This window comes from Triticum dicoccoides, chromosome 3A (genome assembly GCF_002162155.2).
Source record: "Triticum dicoccoides isolate Atlit2015 ecotype Zavitan chromosome 3A, WEW_v2.0, whole genome shotgun sequence".
Classification (NCBI taxonomy): domain Eukaryota; kingdom Viridiplantae; phylum Streptophyta; class Magnoliopsida; order Poales; family Poaceae; genus Triticum; species Triticum dicoccoides.
In genome coordinates this window covers 95211055-95236601 of record NC_041384.1, presented here as the reverse complement: position 1 = coordinate 95236601, position 25547 = coordinate 95211055, and the positions used below count along the sequence as shown (strand labels likewise).

Below are 25547 nucleotides of genomic sequence, written 5' to 3'. Positions count from 1 at the left end.
ATAAATGTTAGTCTCCTTTTATTTCCTTTTGTGCTACCACAAGCACTGGACAGAGGGACATGATCCAATTGCAAAATCTTAGCTGAAATTCGATGTGGATTAACCACTGCTAAGCAGGGATAAAAGCAGATGCGATATTATCTCACATGCATGTCTGAGAATATGGACATATCCCAGGTGGCAAATGAAATTGAGGATGAGTGGTTAAGAATAATATATGTTTCTTGTTATTCCCCACTATGTATATATTCTTGGGAGATTTATTGGTTATTGTGGATATGATACATGACATTTCAGTATTTGTATCTTCAGACCCACAAAAAAAAGTATTTGTATCTTCAGATTATTAGGTACAGGACCTGCCACGTGAACAAGACCACCGCCACATCATCAACCGTACGGCTTTGGCAAAGGTCAATGAACAAAAATATGCGTGGAATTTAACGGCCATAAGTTCTTTTTTCTTGTTTTCGTTTATCAAGGGGGCATTGCCAATGAAACTCTGATACAAATAGAAGGAATTTATTGACTCGGTTGTGGCATCAAAGCGATACAACTGCAAAGACTTCACACCCGGTCTATACATAACAAAGCCCTAATCAACTAACTCTGAAATAGCTGTTCTTGTTTGATTCTCAAGGCTAGACGACAGCTTACGTACGTGTGAGTGTGCAGAGGGGAAAAAACAGAGATCGAGAGGCAGCTGCTGGACGCCAGAGAAGACGGCAAAATCTCGTAGCGAATTAAGTTGGTGCTATTGGTTAGCTTAGTTTAGTTGGCGCTCATCAGTTTGGCAGAGAGCGAGAGGGGGATCGTCCTTGGCATTAGCTTTGGTCTTTCTTTGGTCCTTTCCCTTGGAGCGTGCCCATCTTGTCTCATCAATATATTCTCTGCAAGAGCAAGAGCGAGTGATTGTCCTGGCCTATATAATATTGTTATTTTCCCCTATCCTCACTAGCTCTTCCAAGAAGAGTTATCAAAAGAAAACAGGCGAAAAAACAGAAGTACTTGCTCTAGATTAAATATTGAGTCCAATCAGTGGGTTGGAACAAACTTGATCCCTAGTTTTAGCTTTAGCTTTAGTTTTGTACTACTTCCTCCTCCGATGGGTCCCTTGAGAATGGATGTATGCGCATGCATAATTTTTTTTATAAAGAGGGCTTTTATTAATTTAAAATATAGCATCAGGCAGATACAATCATGATGACCAACACCCATTCTCTGCATATCTAGGATGTGCACAACCAAAACACGAACTATCTGACAAAAAAACGACATATCAGCAACAGAGTTGTAAGCTTTTTTTGAAAAGGAGGATACACACCATCCCTGCATCGAGCAATGCACATAGCCATTTTATTATTCAACAGAGTGACAAAAATAAATATATGGATCTACCCAAAGCCACCTTCCTGACGATTTATGTCGCTGCACCTATTAGCTTGATGATGTGTCCAGACAACGCACTATGCACACCATCTAATCCGATGATCTTAGCAAGCCGCCCACGGTGAGCCGAGATCAATAACCGGTCTAGCGGACTCTCAGCGTGCATCGCATGTGCATGCTCCAGAATCTGCCGCCGCCAGCTATGGCTATGTCGATTTGTCGAGGGAGATGATAGTCCGATCCAAAAATTATGTTGTCACGGTGTCACCCATGTTAGATAAAAACCTTCCTGCGCATCCTCTGATCGTCCCTAGATGGATGCGCATGCATGTGGCCGGTGGGTGAGTCGATCGGCAGAAATCTGCGCCTCTTGTCACCATCCGTCTGCGGCGCCGCAGCTGCCAAAAGACGATCTATCTAGTGGTAACAACTGACTGGTGCAGCCGATCCGTGGATCTGCTCATGCATGATCAGCCCAATTATTGTTAGGTTAGCAGCTAGCTAGGTGAGCTAAGCTAAGGTAGCTGCCTGGCAGATAGGTCATTAGCCAGCGGCCATCCAGTCCATGACTAACGACGCAGCTGCGTGCATGCATGGCTGGCTTTGGCTAATGGCTCTAGCCCTGCACCTGCACGCGGTCACATACATGCACGGTCGGTCGCAACTGGACTGGCCTCGGATGAGCCGCTACGTAAAGGCCATGTCGGTGTACTAGAGTAGGGGTACCCCGAACTTGTGCACGGGCGATCGCAGCATCCCGCGGCAAGGCTTGCCGGGTGACCGCCAAGACCCTCCGTGGTTCCTTTGAAGACCATTCAAGAACAAAGTATTCAAACCAAGACCCCGGCAAAAGGAGCTTGCCGGGAAGGCCAACCAAGGCCCCGGCAAGAGGAGCTTGCCGGGAAGGCCGACCCAGGCCCCGGCAAGAGGATCTTGCCGGGAAAAGACAAGACCCCGGTAAGAGGAGCTTGCCGGGGAGGCCACTCAAGGCATACCAAGAAAGCTTGCCGCGACGCGCCGTGCGTCCCGGCAAGGCCCGGTGAGCGACAAGCTCCCAAACACGACAAAACGACGACCGCGGCAAGGAGCTTGCCGTGGGAAACCCCCACTTCGTGCCCGCGCTCCAGCACACCTGCCAACGTGTCGCTCTAGGACTCTCCCAAGCGCACGTGGCAGGAGGCTGTGCAGCTAGGGGTGCGCGGTGGCAAGCAGGCGCTGACAAGATAACCATCGTGGCAAACGGTGGCGTCCCTAGCGGTCCGTTTCGGTACTGTGTAGGCGACACAGACGGGCATTCAATGCCCTTGTCCCCTACCGTCAGAGTTAGGTAGGGTGCACTGTGTCCACAGTAGCGGTAGCTGCACCTACCGCATCCTTTTCCATTTTTACCCTTCTAGTCTACGTTGCCACCTGTCGGTGACCCCTTGAAAGTATAAAAGGAGGCCCAGGCGCAACGTAGAGGAGGTTCGACTCATTCGGGGTTCGACTCATTCGGGGTTCGACTCATTCGGGGTTTGACTCATTCGGGGTTCGGCTCATTCGAAACACCAGGAACACTCTCACGCTCGGTCTGGCAGCGTCCATCGCTCCTGAGCAAGAATTCAATACACACAAACAAGCAGCAGTAGGGTTTTACGCATCCGTGCGGCCCGAAGCTGGGTAAAAACTGCTCGCGTGTACCGCCTCGATCCGCTCTTTGTGCGCTCTCCGCCTCCCACCGAACCGAAAGGGGCCCTGTCCCCATAGGTGTTGGTGGATCAGTCTCCCCCCGACATCCTTTGGCGCGCCAGGTAGGGGGCGTCGAGATTGCGCGAACCCGATCCGGCGTGCACGCGAGCTAAATCTTCATCGTCTTCATCGACATGCCACCGAAGAAGAAGGATTCGGAGGCAGCTGCTCCGTCTGCGCCGCTTTCACCGCCTCCGGAGCAAACGGGTGGTGGAGTGGACGCCGGCGGAAGAATGGGCGTCGACGAGGGAGCCCTCAGTGCGGCCAAGTCCAAGGACAAGGCGGCACAGACCTCGGCGTCCATGCGCGCACCGCGCCCCTCTCAGGAGGCGCGGGACCAGCAGCGTCATGGCGTTCGCAGCGCCATACGCCCGCTGGGCCAAGATCAAGCTGGTGGTTCTCGTGGCGTCCAAGACCAACATGCACGTCAACATGCTGGCTCGAGCGAAGTACGGTCGCCTGGACGGGGGACTGCTCCTTCTAACGTGGTTAGGAGTCCGAGCACGCCCCACTCCTCGCACCGTTCACCTCTGCCGCCCACCACTCCAGCAGAAGCCTTGGCGCGAGCTCAACTGCTCCTAGACTATCCTCCGACGGCGGACAAGACCGACGAATGGAGGGCCACTATCCAGAGCCTCATCGGCTTCGCCAACGGCGACACTGCGCGGCAACCAAGCACCTCGCTGCCGCGGCAGGACAGCCGGACGCGAGCCGATGGCAACAAGACCGGGGGAGGTGCGACTTCCATGCACTCTCCACTACGAAGGCCAAAATCGCCGACTCGCCGGGTCCACCCCGACAGCGGCTCCACCGCGTCGTCGGACCCACGAGCTCGTCGCGACCAGCGCCAAGTTCTCCATGAACGACAACAAGAAGACGCTCGAACCCGCATCGAGTGCCGAAGAGAAGCGCGACGTCAATCCGATAAGCGCGCTGGGCCCTCTGTTGATATGCATGCGCCAGGGGAACCAGGCGATCTGCTGTACGCGGTAGGTTGTCCTGCGTTCATCCGTGAGCTGCGGCAAGTCCAGTGGCCCAGCACAAAGAACTTCAAACCAGACGTACCAGAGAAGTACGACGGCAAGACGCATCCGTCGGAGTTTCTCAGCATCTACACCATCGCGGTGCAGGCTGCCGGGGGACGGGACGACAAGATCCTTGCCAACTACTTCCCGCTGGTGCTCAAGCCCAATGTCAGATCCTGGCTCATGCACTTGCCGGACAACTCCATATCCTCCTGGGCTGATCTGTGCCATCAGTTTGTCGGCGCCTTTACAGGCGGCCACAAGCCACATGGCCAAGAGAGCGATCTTCATCTGTTCGCCCAGAAGGAAGGAGAACCACTGCGCAAGTACATTCAGAGATTCAGCCGTGTACAGCACAACATCCCAGACGTCCGCCCCGCCGCGATCATCAGCGCGTTCCATCAGAACGTGCGGAACCGAAGGATGAGGGAGGAGATGGCGATGAGTAAGATCAGAGACGTCAGCGAGCTTTACGCCCTAGCCGACAAGTGTGCACGCGCTGAAGAGGGGAGGAGGCTCCCCGAAGAGAGTACAGGAGCAGAAGGATCCGACAGTGAGGATGCCACCCCGACAAGGAAAGGCCGGTGGCGGAACAACAGAAGGAAAAAGGGCAAGGAAGTGCTAGTTGTCGAGCAGACCGGCAACGGAGGTGGTGCCAAGGAAGCTAAAGCTGGTGGCTCTGACAAGGAGGCCAAGCCTGTGGCGGCCGCCGACAAGCAGGACAGCTCCGGCAAGCAGTATTGTAAGATTCACTACACCAAGGGTCACGATCTCCAGAACTGCAAGAGAGTCGAACAGCTCGTTGAGCAACAGAAAGCTGAGTACGAGCGGCGCGACAAGGAGAAGGCCCAAGAAGGAACTGGTGGATCCGGCAAGAAACGTCCCGGCCGAGGAGGACGCCGCGGCAAGGCCAAGCAGCGGCAAGGAGATAGACCTCCCCGCGGCCGCGACAAGGATGAAGACGACGACGATGATGAAGACGTGGATGATGATGAGGCCGATGAGCAGGAATTTCAGAAAGCTACAGAGGTCCTGTGCGTTGACGGTGGTGCTTCTCTGCATACTTCGCACCGCCAACTCAAGCAGTGGATGCGGGAGGTTAATGCAGCGGAACCATCCGTAGAGTCACGCAAGCCTCTGAAATGGTCCAGCACGCCTATCATCTTCGACATTGAGGATCACCCTGATCGCGTAACTGCGGTCGGGTGCTTGCCGATGTTGGTTTCACCAACTATCCGCAACCTCAAGGTCACGAAGATGCTAGTTGACGGTGGGGCCGGCTTGAATCTGATCTCCTCCGCGGTCCTTCAGAAACTCCAGATCCCTGACAGCGAGCTCGAAGAGACCGGCACATTCCAAGGAATCAACCCGGGAAGGAGCAATCCGAAGGGGAAGATCACACTGCCGGTCACATTTGGCAGCGAGCTGAATTTCAGAACTGAGAGGGTCACATTTGACGTTGCCGATTTTCCATTGCCTTACAATGGGATCCTTGGCCGTCCAGCGCTCGCCAAGTTTATGGTGGCCTCTCACTATGCATACAACATGCTCAAGATGCCAGGCCCGATAAGTGTCATCTCTGTCCCCGGCGACAAGAAGGATGCCCTTATCTGCGCCGACAAGATTTACCGGGAAGCCGCAGCCGCAGCTGATCACAACACACTTGCCGCTGAAGCTCCCGGAGGGAAGAAGAAGACCAAGTCCGGCAAGAGCTCTGATGCCTACTCCGGCAAGCGCACCTCTTCGGAGTGCTGCGCTACCGTCGAGGACGCACCATCGAGCTCCACCGGCAAGTGCAAGAAGACAATGGCAGCTCCACCCGAGACCAAGAAGGTGTCCGCCAAGGAGGACGGCACTGGTGGTACCTTCACCATCAGTGCCACGCTTGACCCCAAATAGGAAAGCGCGCTCATTGCTTTCCTGTGGGCGAATGTCGACGTGTTTGCATGGCAACCATCTGATATCCCCGGTGTTCCCAGGAAAGTAATCGAGCACCACCTTGCCGTTTGTCCTCATGCGTGGCCCGTCAAGCAGAGAGTCAGGAAGCAAGCAGTGGAGCGCCAAGAGTTCATTGCAGAAGAGATCAGGAAATTGGAAGCAGCAGGCCTTGTCAGAGGAGTGCTCCATCCCACGTGGTTGGCCAATCCTGTAGTCGTGCGCAAGGCGAACGGGAAATGGAGGCTTTGTATAGACTTCACTGATGTCAATAAAGCTTGTCCCAAAGATCCATTTCCCTTGCCGCGCATTGACCAGATTGTTGACTCCACAGCTGGATGTGATTTGCTTTCATTTCTTGATGCATACTCAGGATACCATCAAATCTTCATGGCAGAAGAGGATGAGGAAAAAACCGCATTTATCACCCCTTGCGGCACATACTGTTTTGTGCGGATGCCCTTTGGGTTGAAGAATGCTGGTTCAACATTTGCAAGGGTAGTCCATGTCGCTTTTGAGCCACAGATACACAGAAATGTGGAAGCCTACATGGATGATATAGTGGTCAAGAGCAAGGACAAGGCTACCCTGATCCAAGATTTAGAAGAAACTTTTGCAAATCTGCGCAGGATCAACCTCAAGCTCAACCCCGAGAAGTGCGTGTTTGGAGTCCCTTCCGGCAAGCTTCTCGGGTTCTTCGTATCTAAGCGGGGAATTGAAGCCAACCCCGACAAGATCAAGGCCATCGAGCAGATTGAAGCACCGAAGCGCGTCAAGGATGTGCGAAGGCTTGCCGGTTGCGTGGCTGCTCTCAGCAGGTTCATCTCTAAGTCTGCTGAGCGCGCCCTGCCGTTTTTCAAAATATTGAAAAAGGCAGGTCCAATGAAATGGACTCCGGAAGCGGAGGATGCGCTGCAGGACTTGAAGAGATACCTGTCCTCCACTCCAATACTTGTCGCACCTAAGCCACAAGAGAAGTTGTTGCTGTACCTAGCGGCTACCAATCAAGTGGTTAGTGCTGCGTTAGTAGCGGAGAGGGAGGCGGATGATGAGCCAGCGACCGCCACAAGTGAATCCAGCGACAAGCAGGGGGCTTCTCCGACAAGCTCTGGCCCCGACAAAGTTGAGTCTGCGCAGGCATGCAAGGAGGTGCAGAAGAAGATGGTGCAGCGCCCAGTTTACTTCGTCAGCTCCCTTCTCCAAGGGGCTAGGTCGAGGTATTCTGGTGTGCAAAAATTGCTTTTCGGCCTTCTCATGGCCTCGAGAAAGCTGCGCCATTACTTCCAGGCACACGAGATAACAGTTGTCACTCGCTTTCCGCTGAAGAGGATACTGCAGAATCCTGAAGCAACAGGCAGGATTGTCGAGTGGGCATTGGAACTGTCAAGCTTTGGACTCAAGTTTGAGAGCACTGCAACGATCCAAAGCAGGGCATTGGCAGAGTTCATAGCAGAGTGGACGCCAACCCCAGACGAAGAAATTCCAGAGACGAGCATCCCCGTCAAAGAGGCAAGCAAAGAGTGGCTGATGTACTTTGATGATGCCTTCTCGCTACAAGGCGCCGGTGCTGGCGTGCTGCTTATCGCACCCACCGGAGAGCACCTCAAGTACGTAGTCCAGATGCACTTTCCCAAGGAGCAAGCTACGAACAATACTGCAGAGTATGAGGGTTTGCTTGCCGGACTCAGAATCGCAGCCGACCTTGGGATCAAGAAACTCATTGTAAGGGGTGACTCGCAGCTTGTCGTCCGCCAAGTGAACAAGAACTACCAGAGTCCATTGATGGAAGCTTATGTTGATGAAGTGAGGAAGCTAGAAGCACACTTTGACGGCCTGCAAATGGAACACGTTCCACGAGCTCAGAATGACATTGCTGATGGCCTGTCAAAGTGCGCTGCACTAAAGTTGCCTGTGGAACCAGGGATCTTTGTGCTCAAGCTGACTCAACCATCCGTGACACCATCAACTGGACAGAATAAGAAGAGGAAGTTGGTTTCTGATGACTACTTTCCGGCAGAGCTTCCCGGAGCCGCCGTCAAGAAGGTCCCCAGGATCGACGCCAAGAGTGCTGAGGAGCAGTCTGCTCCGGCGAACCTCTTGGTTTGTTCCGTTGAAGCAGACGCTCCCGACAAGTTTTGCTCCGGCAAGCTTGCCGGGGAGCATCACGCTCCGGCAGAGCCACAGGTTCTTGCCGTAGAAGCGGATGTTCCCGCAGCAACAGATACGCCTTTAGTCCTTGTTGTCGAGCCACAAGCTCCAGCATGGGCGCAGCAGATTGTCCGTTTCCTTCAGATAGGAGAGCTTCCCGAAGAGCAAGAAGAAGCGGAAAGAATAGCCCGGCAGTCAAGTATGTACAAGTTTGTCGACAACACACTGTACAGAATAAGACTCAACGGTGTGAAATTGAAGTGCATTCGCCGGGAAGATGGACAACAGCTGTTGGCAGAGATACATGGAGGCATATGTGGTCACCACATTGGCGCAAGAGCACTTGCCGGCAAAGCATTCCGGCAAGGTTTCTTCTGGCCGACAGCCCTCCAGGATGCAACTGCACAAGTAACCAAGTGTGAAGCGTGCCAGTTCCATTCCAAACAGATACACCAGCCAGCTCAAGCTCTCCAGACGATCCCTTTATCCTGGCCATTTTCGGTCTGGGGGCTCGACATCCTCGGCCCCTTTCCCCGAGCTGTCGGGGGCTTTGAGTTCTTGTACGTCGCCATCGACAAGTTCACAAAGTGGCCGGAAGTGGAACCAGTGAGGAAGGTGACAGCACAGTCAGCAGTCAAGTTCTTCAGGTCGATTGTTTGCCGTTTCGGGATCCCTAACAGGATCATCACCGACAACGGCACGCAATTTACGAGCCGCACCTTCATGCAGTACGTCCAAGATCTTAGCGCCAAGGTCTGCTTCGCTTCTGTTGCTCATCCGAGAAGCAACGGTCAAGTGGAGAGGGCAAATGCTGAAGTGCTGTGAGGCCTCAAGACCAAAACTTTCGACAGGCTGCACAAGTGCGGAAGAAACTGGATCGAGGAGCTGCCGGTGGTTCTTTGGTCGATCAGGACAACGCCAAATCGAGCCACTGGCCAGACACCCTTCGCTCTAGTCTATGGAGCGGAGGCAGTTCTCCCCACGGAACTCGTTTACGGGTCACCTCGAGTGCTCGCTTATGATGAGCTCGAGCAAGAGCAGCTGCGGCAAGATGACGCACTGCTCCTTGAGGAAGACCGTCTCTAGGCTGTTGTGCGAGCTGTCCGCTACCAGCAAGCTCTGCGCCGCTACCATAGCCGCAGAGTCAATGCCAGGAGTCTCGAGGAAGGCGACCTTGTTCTTCGGCGTGTTCAGTCCGCCAAGAATTCCAACAAGTTGACGCCGAAGTGGGAAGGCCCTTATCGGGTGAAACGATTCACTAGGCCCGGCGTTGTCCGCCTTGAGACCGAAGATGGCATTCCGGTGAGCAACTCCTGGAACATTGAACATCTTCGTAAGTTTTACCCGTAGGGCGCGGTTGCCGGAAGCTTTTCCGGCAACCACCTTTCTGTACAAGTCTTGCCGCTGTTGCATGTAATCCTTTGTACAGAGCCGGGCGCAGACCCCGTGCACCAGTAAAGTTCATGTGCCCCGCACATCTTGTCAGTTTTTTATGCTATAATCCTTTTTCGCATATGTTATCTGACACTTTGTGCAGCACCAGAACCCGGTAAGCGATAACGAGCCCAAGGCTCCATATCATTACTTTATTTCTCTGTTTCTTTCTCAAAAGAAGGAAGGTTCCCTCGCCCACAAGGTTTACCGGGGGGGAAGGAGAAGATAATGGTGTGGACCAGGCCGTTCAAGAAAGTTCCTCCTTGCCGGGAAGCAGAAGACAGAAAAGCTAAGTTGCTAAAGCTTGAGCAATCAGTTTTTTAAGTTTTTGAGTTATTTTCCTTGAACGACCATGCTTTGTATGGAAAACCTGTGCGCGGAGGAACCAACTCGTAGCTAGTAGCGCCCTTACTTTGCTTCGAGTCTGCTCAGCAACTTAAGCGAGCCGCTAGCGCCCTTACTTTGTTTCGAGTCCGCTCAACAACTTAAGTGAGCTGCTAGCGCCCTTACTTTGCTTCGAGTCCGCTCAGCAACTTAAGTGAGCCGCTAGCGCCCTTACTTTGTTTCGAGTCCGCTCAACAACTTAAGTGAGCTGCAACTAGTTGCGAAAAGGTTGCTTGTCGGTAGCGACCCCGCCAGCAGGCTGCTGAAGTTCCGCACTCGGCGCTCGCGGCAAGGGTGCCTGCACCGGCAAGTTTCCCTAGAAAGCGTAGGGCAGAACCATACAAAGCCAAGAGTCGAGTAAAGGAAGTAACACAGCAATTCTTTGCCTAAGATAGAGTTATATTACAAAAATAACTCGTCGCGCCTCTAATAAAGTGTTCCCATGACATGACTGGCAGCGCCGGCACCTAGGCTCCGGCAAGCCAGTATCGCTGGGGGCTGCGAGTGCCAAGAATCGTCCACGGCAAACCAGAGTTGCCGGGGGCTGCAATATCAGATAAGTCTTTCATCCCTCATCATGCATCCTCTTATGGACTGGGGAATGCGAAACCGCGTTTCTTCCCGAAAACTGCCGTGCTCCCTCAACTCTAGGCCCTGGGGCTCGTTCCCGGGGCCAAGTTTGGTCGTAGTCGCGGCAGCAAAGGGATGAAACGAGGAGACCGCACCCACCTTGTTCCCGCCTCCGTCAAAGGCGTGAGAAAGGACGAGCGACGTGGGAAGGCGGCAGGGCCTGTTGCCGGGAGATGAAATGTCTGTCCGAGGGATACCAAGGATTTGCTCCTTGGCGTGGGTTCAACCCGCGAGACAAATAACCCGGCAAGCATCCCCCCTTTTCATTAAAAAAAACATCCCACTCAGGTACAGTACATAGAGGATGAAAAACATGAAAGAGAGGATTACAAGTTTTAGATGCAGCTAAGGCCCGAAGGCTTACAAATTAAAAAGATAAGATGCCCGTAATCCCTTTCCTGTCCCTCTCTTCAGGAGGCAGGTCAAGGAGGCGAAAAGGGAAAAAGGAGCGCCTAGGCGAACTACGGGTGCCAGAAGACACCAAGAGAACATCCTGGGGGCCGTCCGAAGGCTGGACGGCGATGGCGACGCTGGAAGTGGGGCTCGAAGACGGGGCGGCAGGACGTCAGCACGCTGTCGAGGGCACCACGCCCTCGTACTCCGACCTGACGGCCTTGTCGCCAGCCCTCTTCCCCTTCCGCAGCCTCCCTACGCCAGCCACCCAAGGAGACGACCCCGGGGAGTTCAAGGAGCCGGCGACACGGATGATGGGGTTGCCGGTGCCGCGCGAAGCGGCGCCCGACGCCTAGTCGGACCCGTCACCCCGCCGCCCGCTACCCTCATCGTCGTTGTCGCTCTCCTCCTCGTCACTCTCGCTCGAGGAGGAGCCTTCGCTATCGGAGGAGCTGTCCACGCAGCACTTCGCCCGAGTGCCGAAGCACCCGAAGACTTTGACGGAGAGGAGATCGCCCTCCATCAACTTAAAATGGAGGGTGAACCCCTCCATCAGGCTGTGGATACGGGCGAACGTCTTCCACCCTCGATCAAGATACATCACATTAGGGGCCGGGAATACAACGCGGACTCGCGTGCCGCTGATCACACAGCCCCTCATGTGCAGCCTCAGTGTCTCGGGCGGGTCCAACTCCATCGCACTCGCAAACGGAGCTGGAAGCCGGAGGCGACGACGAGGAGCCCGGCGCAGCTTGACGAAGAACTCGCAAGGGTCGTCCCCTATATGGACCACCGTGGGGGGAGGAGCCGGCGGCGGAGGCGAAGCTGCCGCGCCGCGCCGCCCGCCTCTTCCCTGAGCGCCTCGACCTCGTCCTCGACCTCGTCCGCGACCTCGCCCCCTCCCTCTTCCCCTTATGGCTGGCTCTGCCACCACGGGCGCGGGAGAGGGAGAGGTGCGCTGTCTGGCGGCGACCTTCGCCGCCACCGATGAAGGGCCTGGGTTCCCTTTCTCCATAGCGAATGAGAGAAAGGGGAGCAGAAGCTGAAGAAAGGAGGAGATGAGAGAGTGCGGGTTTCTGTGCTCCCCTCCCGCTCTTTATAAAGGAGCGAGGTGGGGGCTCGGCCGCCCCGCTCAGCGAATCAAGGCACGGGAAGAGCAGGGAGTCAGGGCCAAACCGCTGCCTCTGCTCGCGACGGCCCAGTCTCCCACTTCCACCGTCCACGACTCCAAGCACATGGGAGCCGCGTGGCGGGGATGCAGAACCAAGGCGACGGATGAGGCGGCCTCGCTCCGCCTCGTGAGCGCGGGGAGTGGACCTCCCAAAAATCGCGCACCGGCCCCGTCCAGTAAATGCACCACGCCCCCACGCCTACCTCCGTTGAGGGAGGAGGGCGTGAACCGTCCCCATCATCATGGCCTGACGCATGCTCGAGGGGCTTAGCCCCGCGCACGCCGCCCGCGTCACCCATGACGCCGCGTTTGACGCGTGCCGTTCTGGGCGTGCGCGGTGGGAGCGGAGAGATATGCGGCGTGACTTAGGCCGCGCGTGCCCGTGCACTGTTTTGGGCCTGGCCCAACAGCGCTCGGCACCGTGTCTGGCCCAGGCCCGGTGGCTCCTGTCGGTGTACTAGAGTAGGGGTACCCTAGTACCCCGAACTTGTGCACGGGCGGTCGCAGCATCCCGCGGCAAGGCTTGCCGGGTGACCGCCAAGACCCTCCGTGGTTCCCTTGAAGACCATTCAAGAACAAAGTACTCAAACCAAGACCCCGGTAAGAGGAGCTTGCCAGGAAGGCCAACCAAGGCCCCGGCAAGAGGAGCTTGCCGGGAAGGCCGACCCAGGCCCCGGCAAGAGGAGCTTGCCGGGAAGAGACAAGACCCCGGCAAGAGGAGCTTGCCGGGGAGGCCACTCAAGGCATACCAAGAAAGCTTGCCGCAACGCGCCGCGCGTCCCGGCAAGGCCCGGTGAGCGACAAGCTCCCAAACACGACAAAACGACGACCGCGGCAAGGAGCTTGCCGCGGGAAACCCCCACTTCGTGCCCGCGCTCCAGCTCACCTGCCAACGTGTCGCTCTAGGACTCTCCCAAGCGCACGTGGCAGGAGGCCGTGCAGCTAGGGGTGCGCGGTGGCAAGCAGGGGCTGACAAGATAACCATCGTGGCAAACGGTGGCGTCCCTAGCGGTCCGTTTCGGTACTGTGTAGGCGACACAGACGGGCATTCAATGCCCTTGTCCCCTGCCGTCAGAGTTAGGTAGGGTGCACTGTGTCCACAGTAGCGGTAGCTGCACCTACCGCATCCTTTTCCATTTTTACCCTTCTAGTCTACGTTGCCACCTGTCGGTGACCCCTTGAAAGTATAAAAGGAGGCCCAGGCGCAACGTAGAGGAGGTTCGACTCATTCGGGGTTCGACTCATTCGGGGTTCGACTCATTCGAAACACCAGGAACACTCTCACGCTCGGTCTGGCAGCGTCCATCGCTCCTGAGCAAGAATTCAATACACACAAACAAGTAGCAGTAGGGTTTTACGCATCCGTGCGGCCCGAAGCTGGGTAAAAACTGCTCGCGTGTACCGCCTCGATTCGCTCTTTGTGCGCTCTCCGCGTCCCACCGAACCGAAAGGGGCCCTGTCCCCATAAGTGTTGGTGGATCAGTCTCCCCCCGACAGGCCAGAACGAGCCCGGTTCGATAAGGCCTAAAACCGCCGCGAGAGGTTAGCACGCATGTACCGATGTACTCCCTCCGTTCCTAAATATTTGTCTTTCTAGACATTTCAAATAACTACTACATACGGATGCATACGGATGTATGTAGACATATTTTAGAGTGTAGATTCACTCATTTTGCTTCGTATGTAGTCACTTGTTGAAATGCCTAGAAAGACAAGTATTTAGGAACGGAGGGAGTACGTACGGAGGCCGGCCGGGATAAGCCTAGCTCGCCGCCCGCCTTGGAGAGCTCGATCGGTGCGGTGGAATTCGGTCTCATCGACTGGGCATGCGATTTGTCCACACGTAGTACTCCTACTTGACCACTGACTGACTGGCCAGACCGGTGACTTACTTTGCTGGTGCGTACGCCTCGCGCTTGCTCTGTGCATGCATGCATGTAGGCGGCGGCTCCGGGCCTGTCGCGTTCCGGCACGCCCTTAAAGCTGATGGATGGACTATGCGCCACGGAAGAAGGGCTACGCGGCGCCGTAGGAAACCCCTACGCGCGCGCGCTACGCTACCGTCCACGTACCGAGGGCCTCTTGACACTCGTCAAGGACCAGCCAGCAGCCACCGGCCTCCACTGGATCGGATCGCCATCTCTTGGTTGGTTTGGCTCTTGCATGCATGGCAGCATGGCGCTGACCGCTCGAGACCGATCGAGCACGCGAAGGCCGCATGCATGCATGCAGGGGCCACCGTACAGGCTACTCCCTCCGTTCCTAAATACTTGTTTTTCTAGTCATTTCAACAAGTGACTACATACGAAGCAAAATGAGTGAATCTACACTTTAAAATATGTCTACATACATTCGTATGTAGTAGTTATTTAAAATGTCTAGAAAGACAAGTATTTAGGAACGGAGGGAGTACATGGCTAAGCGGCCACACGGCAGTGATCGATCTTCTTATCACCGGTCCGCCGCTGCTGCAGGTGCTGCTGCAGGGCGCGCAAGAGCACAAGTTGTAGGTCAGTCAAATACGCCATGGAGCCGACCCAAGTGCGGCAGCCTAACGATCGACGGCGCCAGGGCAAGCGGACAAAGGTTCGGCCCTGGCGTATTGGTTGTTGCCTACCGCCCCCGCCGTGCCGTGTGTCTACGCGCGCGACGTCACGCGTGCATGCGCCAACGACAAACACTCTCCACGTAGCTAGTATATTCTTCCGTCACGATCAATCAGGCTGTAAAATAGATATACAGTACTAGTACTGTAGTATAAAGCCTGGGTACGTGTGTGTCTTGATCTGTTGCGTTTACGTGCGTACGTGCCTGCTGCAGCGCAGAGAGATGCTATGCTATATGCTTCTTGTCAAACGGGTGGTTCTTTCGCATCCAACGGTCAGGTCAGTGTCCTTGGATGGAAGCAGCCATGGCTGGATGGATAGATAATGTAGCTGCTGCTGCTGCTACGTCCAAAAGGGTATCAGGGCCGGACGACGGACAGCCCAGATGCATCGCCCAAAGCGGTCAAAAAAGACGGCCAGGTGTCGACCACGCACCGGCGCTCCCGGACGCGGCAAATGCTCAACGAATATATGCAGGCCCGCCCCGCCCCGCACGTATCAACAAACAAACCATCTCAAAGCCTTTGCTTGCTATACATGATAATACATACACTTCTTGTTTCAAATGTCTCTCTCGAAATTATTTACGAGCTCTTAATTGATTGAACACATGCATGCTGGGTAATTAAGTTAAACTGCGCGGGGTACATTTGCTGCTGCCGATCATCTGCGCTGGAAGTTGAGGTTCCTGATGGCGAGGGCGAAGACGACGGCGAAGAGGACGCAGAAGCCGATCACCATCGTGGCGACTACGCCGAGGAAGTCGTGCCGGAACCCAAAGTGCTCCTCCAGGAACGCCACGACGGTGGTGGTTCTGATGCCGTCGGCCAGCAGCAGGGGCTGGTCCAGGTCGCCGAACTGGGAGGTCAGGAGCCCGTACAGCGTCCAGGACACCGGGTTGGCCCAGTAGTACCACCTCCACCACACTGGGATCAGCTGCATTATTATTTGGTAACGGAATCGTTAACCAAGCACAACAGGATGGTGCCGACTAGCAAGTGTATGATTGTTGTTCTGATCAGGTACAAGCGTGTAGATCAAGACAGGCAGTGTGTCTACCATGCTAAGCTGAATATACTTAAATTTGTTTATTTGTTTTCCTTAATGTTCGACAAAACTACAAAACTGTATCCATGTGCATGTGTTGTGCTGGTTCACAGCATGGATAAAAGAATGAGTACCCTATTTATTTGGAAGGAAAAGGAAAAATTGACAAGCCCAATGGTCCAGTGCTGACGCGGTTGTGTGTGCACAGTGATCGATCTTACTAGTGTATGGAAGCCCATATGGCCCGACACGTTCTGTACAGGCCAGTCAAACATATTAGGGCCCACCTATCACCAACTTGCCTTATCACAAAAATTATGTGATGTTTTCCTATTGCATGGAATTGCTTGTTCAACTCTACGGTGCTGATGAAACCCTTCTCCCAAAAAAATAAGAAAAAAAAAACTCTAGAGTGCAAATAAGAACAAATCTTAGGTCATACGCACCAAATATTGGTTTGGATATTGTGCATTTCAAAAAATTCTCCACTAGAAGACCATACGACCTACTAGTATACTTGATTTTCCCAAAAGGCTTGCACTGGACAAAACACCCTAGGACTCAACCATACCCAGATTGCCAAACGGAAACGGAACTGGAAGTCCACCGTAGGACGGAAGTTTTTGATTCAGATCATGGGGGTGATATTCGTTCCATACCTTTCTTGGGATCATGAACCCGCAGAAGAGATTCCATAGCGTGTAGAATGGGGCGGCAATGATAGGCGCGACCATATGGTTTGGTGTGATCGCCGTTGTCATCATGCCATAAAAGGTGAAGTACAACAGAGTGAAGTACATGAAGAACAGGAACCACAAGAACTTCACTGCTGTCCACTCAAACGAACCCAGGCTGTAGAAAATTGTACCATAAACAAGTGACTGTACAAGAATGTAAGGGAACTCCACAGTAACCTGCCGAAGAACAATGCGTTAGAAAGTGCTATGATGATGAGCACTGGATGGATACACTGAGGGATATAGAAGTTCCGTATAAGAAATATATATACCAGAGAGAATGCGAAAGGTAATGCCGAATACATCCCAGCAGCTCGCTCTCTATATGATACGAATCTTTCGATGGAAATCACAGGCTGAACAGATGTGGCATTAGTGATTCCTATGAAAAGCACTGCTGCATACATGGCACCCATGGCATTGAATATATCATGTTGGGTCTCCCTGACAATTATAAAACGACATTACAGTTAGCTCGCTGTGAATATAATTATGGAAATCGGTGTCAGAACCATCAGATGACATACCTTCTAGATCCAAATTTCCAACAAATCGTCCCAAACATCAAGGAGATGATGACAGTGTAGAAAAACCGAACTGCGGTGTATTGAGGATTCCTCCAGTATGATAGGTTTTGCTTCCATAAGCAAGCAATAAACTGAGCACAGAATGGTTGAGCATACTTGGTAGAGAAAGTAAGCTCTTTCACTTCACTGTTCGGTTTGCTCAAGGCCTCGACGATTTCTTTGGTCTGCCTGAAATACAATAACACAAACAGGTATGAGTGACGGAAAAACAACTATGAAACACATAGTGCAATTAAAAGGGATATTGTGTTTACAGAAATAATTTCGACTGTCGATAGTATTCAGCAAAATCCACTCCAAGAATCTGCTCCATTTGTGTACTCGTGACATCCAACATCCATGCAGCAGGATTATAGCCATCCCTGATTTTAGGCACCCCTGGAACTGCCTGTTTGTAAACTTCAGAGTGTAAGTACAAAGGCCTTGTCTAAGTTTCTTCAGTGAGAAAACACACACTGCAGAACATACCTGGAAAAACTCAACCAGATTCCGCGATTTGGAACCCAAGGGACCAGCATATATGAGTTGCCCTCCACGCTTCATAAACAAAAGCTGAGGAGAATATGCATAAGTTAGGAGAGGACAATGGTGGAGTCATCATATATCCTTAACAGTAGCAGTACAAGATAAAATCATGTACAATACATATTATTAAGATAAATGGAACTTTCAAAGAGGTCATGTACATTCCATATTATTAAGATAAATGGAACTTTCAAAGAGGTCTGAGATAAAATTATTTTTAGGTGTCATATTCACTGTTAAAAACGGATATTTTGTGGAAAAAATAACCTCATCAAAGGATTCAAATATGTCAATACTTGGCTGATGGATGGTGCACACGATTGTCCGCCCTGTATTAACAATATTTCGTACAGTTCTCATCACAATGGCTGCAGACCTAGCATCCAACCCTGACGTAGGTTCATCCATGAATACAATGGAAGGATTTGCCACAAGCTCCACAGCTATCGTCAACCTTTTGCGTTGTTCCGTAGACAGACCATTAACTCCTGGCAGGCCAACAAGAGCACCACTTAACGGATTCAGCTCAACAAGTTCCATTACCTCTTCCACAAAGGCCTATGAAAAAGAAAACAGCAAAGATCGAAAGGTCAACATTATGATGTCTGGAACAATGAAACATATAGCTTCAGCCAATGCATACCCTTTGAGTGTCATCATTGACATGAGAAGGCAACCGGAGGCATGCCGAGTATAACAAAGACTCAATCACAGTCAAGCAAGGTGAATGGACATCATTTTGTTCACAATAACCGGATATCCTTGTGAAAGTCTCTTGGTTCTTAGGATATCCAGATATAGAAATGCTTCCTTCTATGAGTCCTCCAGTCTTCCGGCCGGCTAAAACATCCATGAGGGTGGTTTTACCAGCACCACTGACTCCAACAAGGGCTGTTAGTACCCCTGGCCTAAATGCGCCAGTGACATCAACAAGCAACTGAAGGCGGTCTTCTGCTATCCCTTGCTTTTTCAATTCCTGCGAGCATAAGTGGGTGAATGCATAAATTATAATTCTTTTAAACATTTTTTTTGTCATGCATATGGACAACATCTGACATACCTCTGGTACATCAACGTAGTAGTTTATATTCTTAAAACACATAGAAAGGGGTTGAAAGGGTAACACCATGCCCTTCTGTTCCTTGAGCTTAAGCCCTGCAGCGCAGTGAATACGGATGATGGGAATCACACTTAGTAAAAGGTGAAAATATCTTGTGATGTAAGAGCTGGATTGAAATAATTCATTTATCTAGCTTTACCATTCAGTGAATTTGAATGCAGGTAAGATCTCAGCTCTAGGGCTACTCTGTCACTCCTCCTAGATTCCTTGTTTCGAATTGCATCCTTGGACACAACAGCTTGCATATTCCCAATTGCTGTCAACGATAATCACTTTGGAGAATGAGAAGCTATTTTGAATAAGCTCAAACTGCTTGGGTCTTATAAGGTAGTGTGAACTTACGGTTGAGAATTGTCAAGAACAATGTAAATAAGGCATTCAAAACAATCGTGTACCCTAACAATGCTCCTACTCCAATCCAAAACCAATATTTTTCCTTGAATAATCCATAACCAGTGAGTACAGCTTCACCTAATGTGATATTCTGATCTGCAAATGGCTGCCATCAAACAAAAGTAAACTAAGTATCAGTTACAAATACTGAACTATTATTCCACAAAAAAGAATACTGAACTATTTTAAGGCTAATTACAACTTTTCTTGGTAAAATGCCTTATTGTAAGTTCATGAGAACAATATACTATGTCTTAAGTAATTTGGGTTTCCACATTATTACACCCACAAAAATCCATGTGTTGTGTGTTGTTGTTGCGTACAACTAAATCAAAAAATATAACAGACTGCCTCGGAGAAGGATTAAAATCAAGTATCACCTTGCTCCAAGAATGCCCATGGAATTCATTTACCGATATAGCATTTTGTGCATACATCATAGGAGATATCCAGTAACCCCAAATCCACCAGACTGGTATGCTTTCTGTTAGATAGTCAGAAACAGGTTGTAACATGTTAGATGTATAGGTTCAAAATGTAACCGCAGGTAGTTGAAATTATTTCAGAGAAATCAACCTTTGGTTATGATGAATCCTCCAAGAATCATAACAACCAACAAAGCAAACGATCCAAAGGTATTAGCAACTATCATATTTCGGCCCAAAGATGCCATGACCCGGAAAAGAGCCAAAGATGTCTGGTGCAGAAAGAAAAGCAACAGAAATTGTCCCAGAAATCTGCACATCACAAACTAAGATCAATCTTGAAACTAAAAGATCTCTGAAGTTCTGAACAGAAAACAAAATTAACAAAGTCGATGTCATGTCAGTTACCTTGTGAATTGGGGATCATAACCAACCACATAATATGTTACAAGTGTCCACATTCCTGATTCAATAAGTGAGGTTGGAATGCTCAGGAGCCATGAAGGAAGCGTATAAGCCCACGGTGGATAGAAATGCAAATCTCTGTGCTTGTAAAGAACTGGAAGCTTCGCCACCAACATTGAGACTTCAGTAAAGCCGTTGAATAGAATCATCACTATTGCAAAATAGAGGGCTCCAAGATAAATGATACCATCATCAACTGAATCATGGTGCATTGTTGTTCGAAAAAATACAGTCATTGTGATGAGGGCCACAAGTAGAAGCTGGCACAAAGAGATCATGTCAGAACATCCTTGATTGATTGTGGAGAGAATTCATATGTTGTCATAATACTATGACATTGTCCAAGACATAAACAGAGAACACTTGTCATATCAAACTTGTGACTGGATATAACAAACATTTAAGCGCAAATGGTAAAGTTACGGTAACCATTGCGCTTAGCCTTTCCCGACTCCGATAACCAATTCCGTCTGTAGGTGTGGCATTACTCACATTTAAGTATACTAGGATTGCATTTATACACAAACTAGGAAGAAAAAACAAGCATTTCTAATAACTCAACACTTTACATTTCAGAGTTTGTTACATAGTTGCCTTAGCAAGGCCAATATAGTCCTTGATTTGTACGTTGAGCCATGCATAGGCTTTCTGTGTCAATTGTCAAATAGTGTGATAGCTACCCTGTGCATGTACGTATTGTATGATAATAATAGAAAGTCAGCAAACCGCAGTTCAGTTACAGCTGCTAAGGAAAATAGGAATATGGTAAGAATTCTGACAGAAATCTAGCACTTAATTTGGTGGACACTAATATTGAAGTAAGATATTACAGTTGCTTAGAGGTGTAACATTTTAAATAACTCTCACAAAAGAATATCTAACCGTTAACTTGCTGCCTTTTGGTGAACTGTCAAAGTCTTTCATTGACAGTTGGTTGGGATATATTAGTTTTTTAAAACAGAAAAAAAATAAAAAGGATGTAGGTAGCACCACCTATAATCCAATAGTCCCTTTCACATATATCCAATTAAATGTGAAATGAAATATCTTCCATTCGAAAAACATGAAATCAGATAGCACATGATTTGTTTTCTTAGAAATTAATTTTAACGATTAATTCATAAAGAAAAATTGATATGCTCTAGTATACCACATTACACCGTGCAATTGCACAGGGCAATTGGCTAATTGGTTCTAACCTCTAACTCGTGCCATGGTACTAGTCTAGAAGATGCATCTCTTGGATTAAAGTACCTGAATGAATTTGAAGACGTAGATGAATGAGTTCCTTTTCATCAGCAGACGCTGCCACTGGAAGTTGGACTTTAGAATCTCAAGCCTCTTGACACCGTAATTTGAAGTTGAAAGAGCAGCGGGATGATTATGTTTTCTATTGTATGGCCTATCTAAATCATCATGCAGCCTCTTACCAATAACAAATGTTTTGAAGGCTTCAGCAAATTTTGTTACGGACACAAACTGGTATGGATAATCATATTGACACCAGTACTGCTGTTGATCTTTCTTGGACAAAACCTGCAGCGCAACAAACGTGAATATACCAGAAAAAAACCAGTTGGCATAAATGTACAAACATAGAAAGAGTGGAACTGCTTACTTCTTGCAAAAAATCTGCCACATTTTTCCTTTCAGGGCACCTGAATCCCATTGCAGCAAAAAAATCAGCAGCATATTCACGTGGTCCCTGGTATACAATTTGACCTTCAGATATAAGGATGACATCATCGAATAGCTCATAAGTTTCTGGAGCAGGCTGCAGCAGGGATATGATTGTAGTGCCATCCAGAGCATGTGTGGAATCCCTCAAGTACTTGATAATCTGATATGTGGTTGCACTATCAAGGCCAGTTGAAATCTCATCCATGAACAGAACACGAGCAGACCCAACTAACAATTCACCTGCAAAAGCAACCAATATTAGAACATAAATTCACCACAAATACCCCTAATACAAATGATAGTAGGATATCCTCCTTTTTTGAAATAAATAAATAACAGTAGCATGTTTCAACCTGTTGTTAGACGCTTCTTTTGCCCACCGGAGATTCCTTTGACCATTTCATCTCCGACAATAGTGTCAGCACAGATGTCCAGCCCTAAAATCTTGACTAGATCAAAATTAGCAATTCAGAAATCTCACCAGAATCAGGTAATCAATATCTTAATAGGATTGGTTCCCGAAAAGAACAGAAAAACGAAGCATCATGTGGCTGAACATATAAAATTCTCAAATCAAGAATATAACTACTTCCCAAAACATGGAAACAACCTTTGAAAATGAGTTAGTGAGTAACACTAGCACAATCTTGTGAAAATATACTAGTAAATTGCAATTTGCACCACCTAATTTGGTACCCATTTCACAAAATAAGAGTCATCTCTCTTTACATAACATCACGTATTCTAAGTCGTGAGATAAAATAGTAAAAGTAATGAGATAAAAGAGAATAACAAAGCAGGACAGGTGCCAGATTATACATGCATGCTACTACTGACGAGTCCAAATACGAAAGAAAGGAAACATGTAAGACTGACCAAGCTAAAAAAAGCAACGACTGAAAGAAACACGTCGCTACCTTCATTACGTACTCAGCCACGAGACTCGTCTGTCTACCTTCAAGAGCCAATGCCTGAAAAGTAGTAGAAATTATGACACAGTCACAGACGAAATAGCGTGGGTACATCTATCCAAAGCTTGCTGGGTGCATCATACCTTCATGAATACATCAAGGTCCTCATCAGGCTTGATCCCAGCATTCTTTTCTCTCCTCAAAAGTTCAACGAGCATATCTGCAAGTCGGCGGTGTCAAAATGGAAATCATCAAGGAAAGCCGCCAAATGACATGGTGGTGCGATAACCTACCATACTTTATACCAACACCCTGACAGCGCCCAGCAAACTCCAGGGTTTCTCTGACGGTCATCTCTGAAGCATGCCAGTCTTGCTGACTTACATAAGCAGATGTTCTTTGAGGCACAAATTCGTTTAGATGGTGGCCATTGTAAGTAATGCTCCCAGACATCTGCAATTAGTGATGATGGTCAGTAATAATATATTGTTTCAGATATTGCACCTTGATTGATAGGTTCACCATACCTACCAGGATAGTTTTTTTTTAGGAAACAAGAGGGGATTTCTCCCTACTGCATTTTTATAAACTTTATAAAATAATTTTACATAGTACAACAAAAGCAGAGAAGGCTTAGGGTAGCTAATAACAGAGTTCTGAACTTCTAATATGATAGGGATGAGTGTTTCCCAGATAATCATTTTCAGGAGCAGGATAATGCCAATCTATCTCTCCACTTATCATCAAGTGATACACACATACAGATTTGGTCGAAAGTGATCGGATAGCAAAGATTTTCCCATCATCTATGAGTAATGAGCATAAAAAAATAAATGTAATTAATCTGATATCACACCTTTAGTCCAGGACCAAGTCGACCGGCAAGTGCTAAAAGCAAGGTGGTCTTCCCGGAACTTGGAGGGCCCAAAAGCAGTGTCATTCTGCAGCAAGAAAAGAACATAAAATTTATCCGAATTACTAAGTTCTCTTCACAAAGATCTCTGTCAGAGCTTAGTTGATGCACCGGAAAAGCACCAGTTAATTTTCAATTGTACCTTGATGGGCGAATGATCCCATTAGTGTTGTCCAATATAGGTAACTTCATTCGTCCCCCTCTGTAGATCCTCAGGTGCCTCAGAAATGCCTTAATTTCACAGAAAAGTAAAGTAAGAACCTCGACAGTACATTGGTAATTGCTCTGCTTTCGGTAAATGATTCACTTCACGGGCAGTAATTAAATCGTAACAGAAACCCGTGACCAATATTACTTTCACCTAGATAGAGAACTGGGAGGGATGGAAATTTGCAATTCCAGCTGTGTATCACGGGCCAATTACCTCTGTCATGTTGCATATGAAGTTGGGGATGGTGGGCAGCGCCCTGCTGCCGACATGCACGTACGCGTCCACCGTCAGGTCCTCGTACCTCACTTCGATCTTGGGGAACTCTATGTGCACCCTGCATCGAAGAACAAAACAAAAAGGATTCAGCACAAAGCAGAACCCAACAATTTTTGCGCTGGAAACCAAAGCCGATGCAGCTCGATCTAGGTGTGGCTGCAAATCTGCAAGCCAACAAATGGCAAGTCTGGGCAGTGGGGCCATTGTCAGCGGCTCCAGTTATGCACATCTAGAACTTTTTTCCTAGAACAAGCTCGAACAGAACGTATACAATCTTCTGCCACTAAAAAACATGCAGACGGCATGGAGATGGAGCAACCATTTTCAAGCAGCGGCTGGATGCGCCGGTTGGGCCCACGTGTCAGCCAATTGTGGCGGCGGCGGGACCCTGTGGTCAGCCACTAGTAGATTTGCAGAGCGCGCGCGCGCAGAGACCGAGGAAGGCACGCTGATGACCATGGTGCACCGACGCGGGAGCGAAAAAAATGTAGTATGCAGATGCACGGTTCGGTGTACTCACGCGTCGAAGCGGGCGCGTATGCGGCGGAAGAACTGCTCGGCGTCGCCGGAGTCGGCGAGCAGGCGGTCGACGAGCGCGGTGCGGTCGCCGGAGGAGAGGCCGGTGACGTCGACCTCGCAGAGCGCGTCGTCGCCCTCGACCGGGCCGCCCGCGCCGGAGACGCCGGGCGCGACGGCGGGCGACCTGAGCAGGCCCCTCCTGGCGCGCGCGACGGTGGGGAGGCGCTGCAGCGCGGCCCAGCGCAGCGCCTCCTGCTCGTCCTCCGCCTCCCGCCACGACCCCGACCGCGAGAAGGGCGCCTCCGCCGCCCACATCGCCCCCGGCCCGCCAAAACCCTAGCCACTGCCCGCTGCCCTCTCCTCCTCGCCGCAGCAGCTAGCAGCAGTAAGTAGGAGTAGCTAGCAGCAAATGGTGGCGGTGGCAGGGGTGGGTGGTGCGGTGGTAGGGGGATTTATGGAGGGGCGTCCTCGCTCGGAACAGTGGCAATGGAGGTGGGGGTGGGCTGGCTGGCTGGATCCACCGACTCGCCGCATTTATGGGCGCCGCGCTCTCTCTCCTCGCTGTGCAGCGCAGTACTACTCCGCTTGTCTCTCTCTCTCGCTGATCGTTGGGGTTTTTGATCGGGTGGGGCGGAAGATGGGAAAAACGAGAGAGGGAGGGGGGAAGGCGACAGCCTGCCTTTCGGGTTTAGACCGTTCGGTTTGGTCCGTTTGGGCCACCAACCCGTGCTGCAAGTACCTGCGCTTCTAGAAATTTACTAGCCCGTTTAGTTGCTTATATATACCAAACCTTACTCTTTCACCATGCCTTGGCCTATCTAGCCCGGCCAGCCCGCTAAACTGAAGTTTGACAAATATACTCCCTTTGTTCCTAAATATAAGTTTTTTTAGATAT

The 25547-nt window shown here is 50.4% G+C and overlaps 1 protein-coding gene across 1 annotated transcript; it reads right to left on the bottom strand.

The window, feature by feature from the left end:
• Positions 1-15351: 15351 nt before the first annotated feature.
• On the bottom strand, positions 15352-24967 carry LOC119267337 (ABC transporter G family member 31-like). Its single transcript, XM_037548706.1, has 24 exons — positions 24654-24967; positions 24071-24191; positions 23789-23877; positions 23590-23674; positions 23027-23186; positions 22877-22953; positions 22740-22793; positions 22176-22266; positions 21761-22062; positions 21397-21678; positions 20086-20402; positions 19829-19989; positions 19633-19736; positions 19202-19358; positions 18999-19115; positions 18800-18894; positions 18383-18715; positions 18007-18297; positions 17683-17766; positions 17469-17602; positions 17155-17382; positions 16900-17071; positions 16550-16804; positions 15352-15779 (listed from the first exon to the last, which is right to left on the bottom strand). Exons 1-24 carry the CDS (start codon positions 24965-24967, stop codon positions 15507-15509), a joined length of 4296 nt encoding a protein of 1431 aa, XP_037404603.1. The 3' UTR covers positions 15352-15506.
• Between the last annotated feature and the right edge of the window lie 580 nt (positions 24968-25547).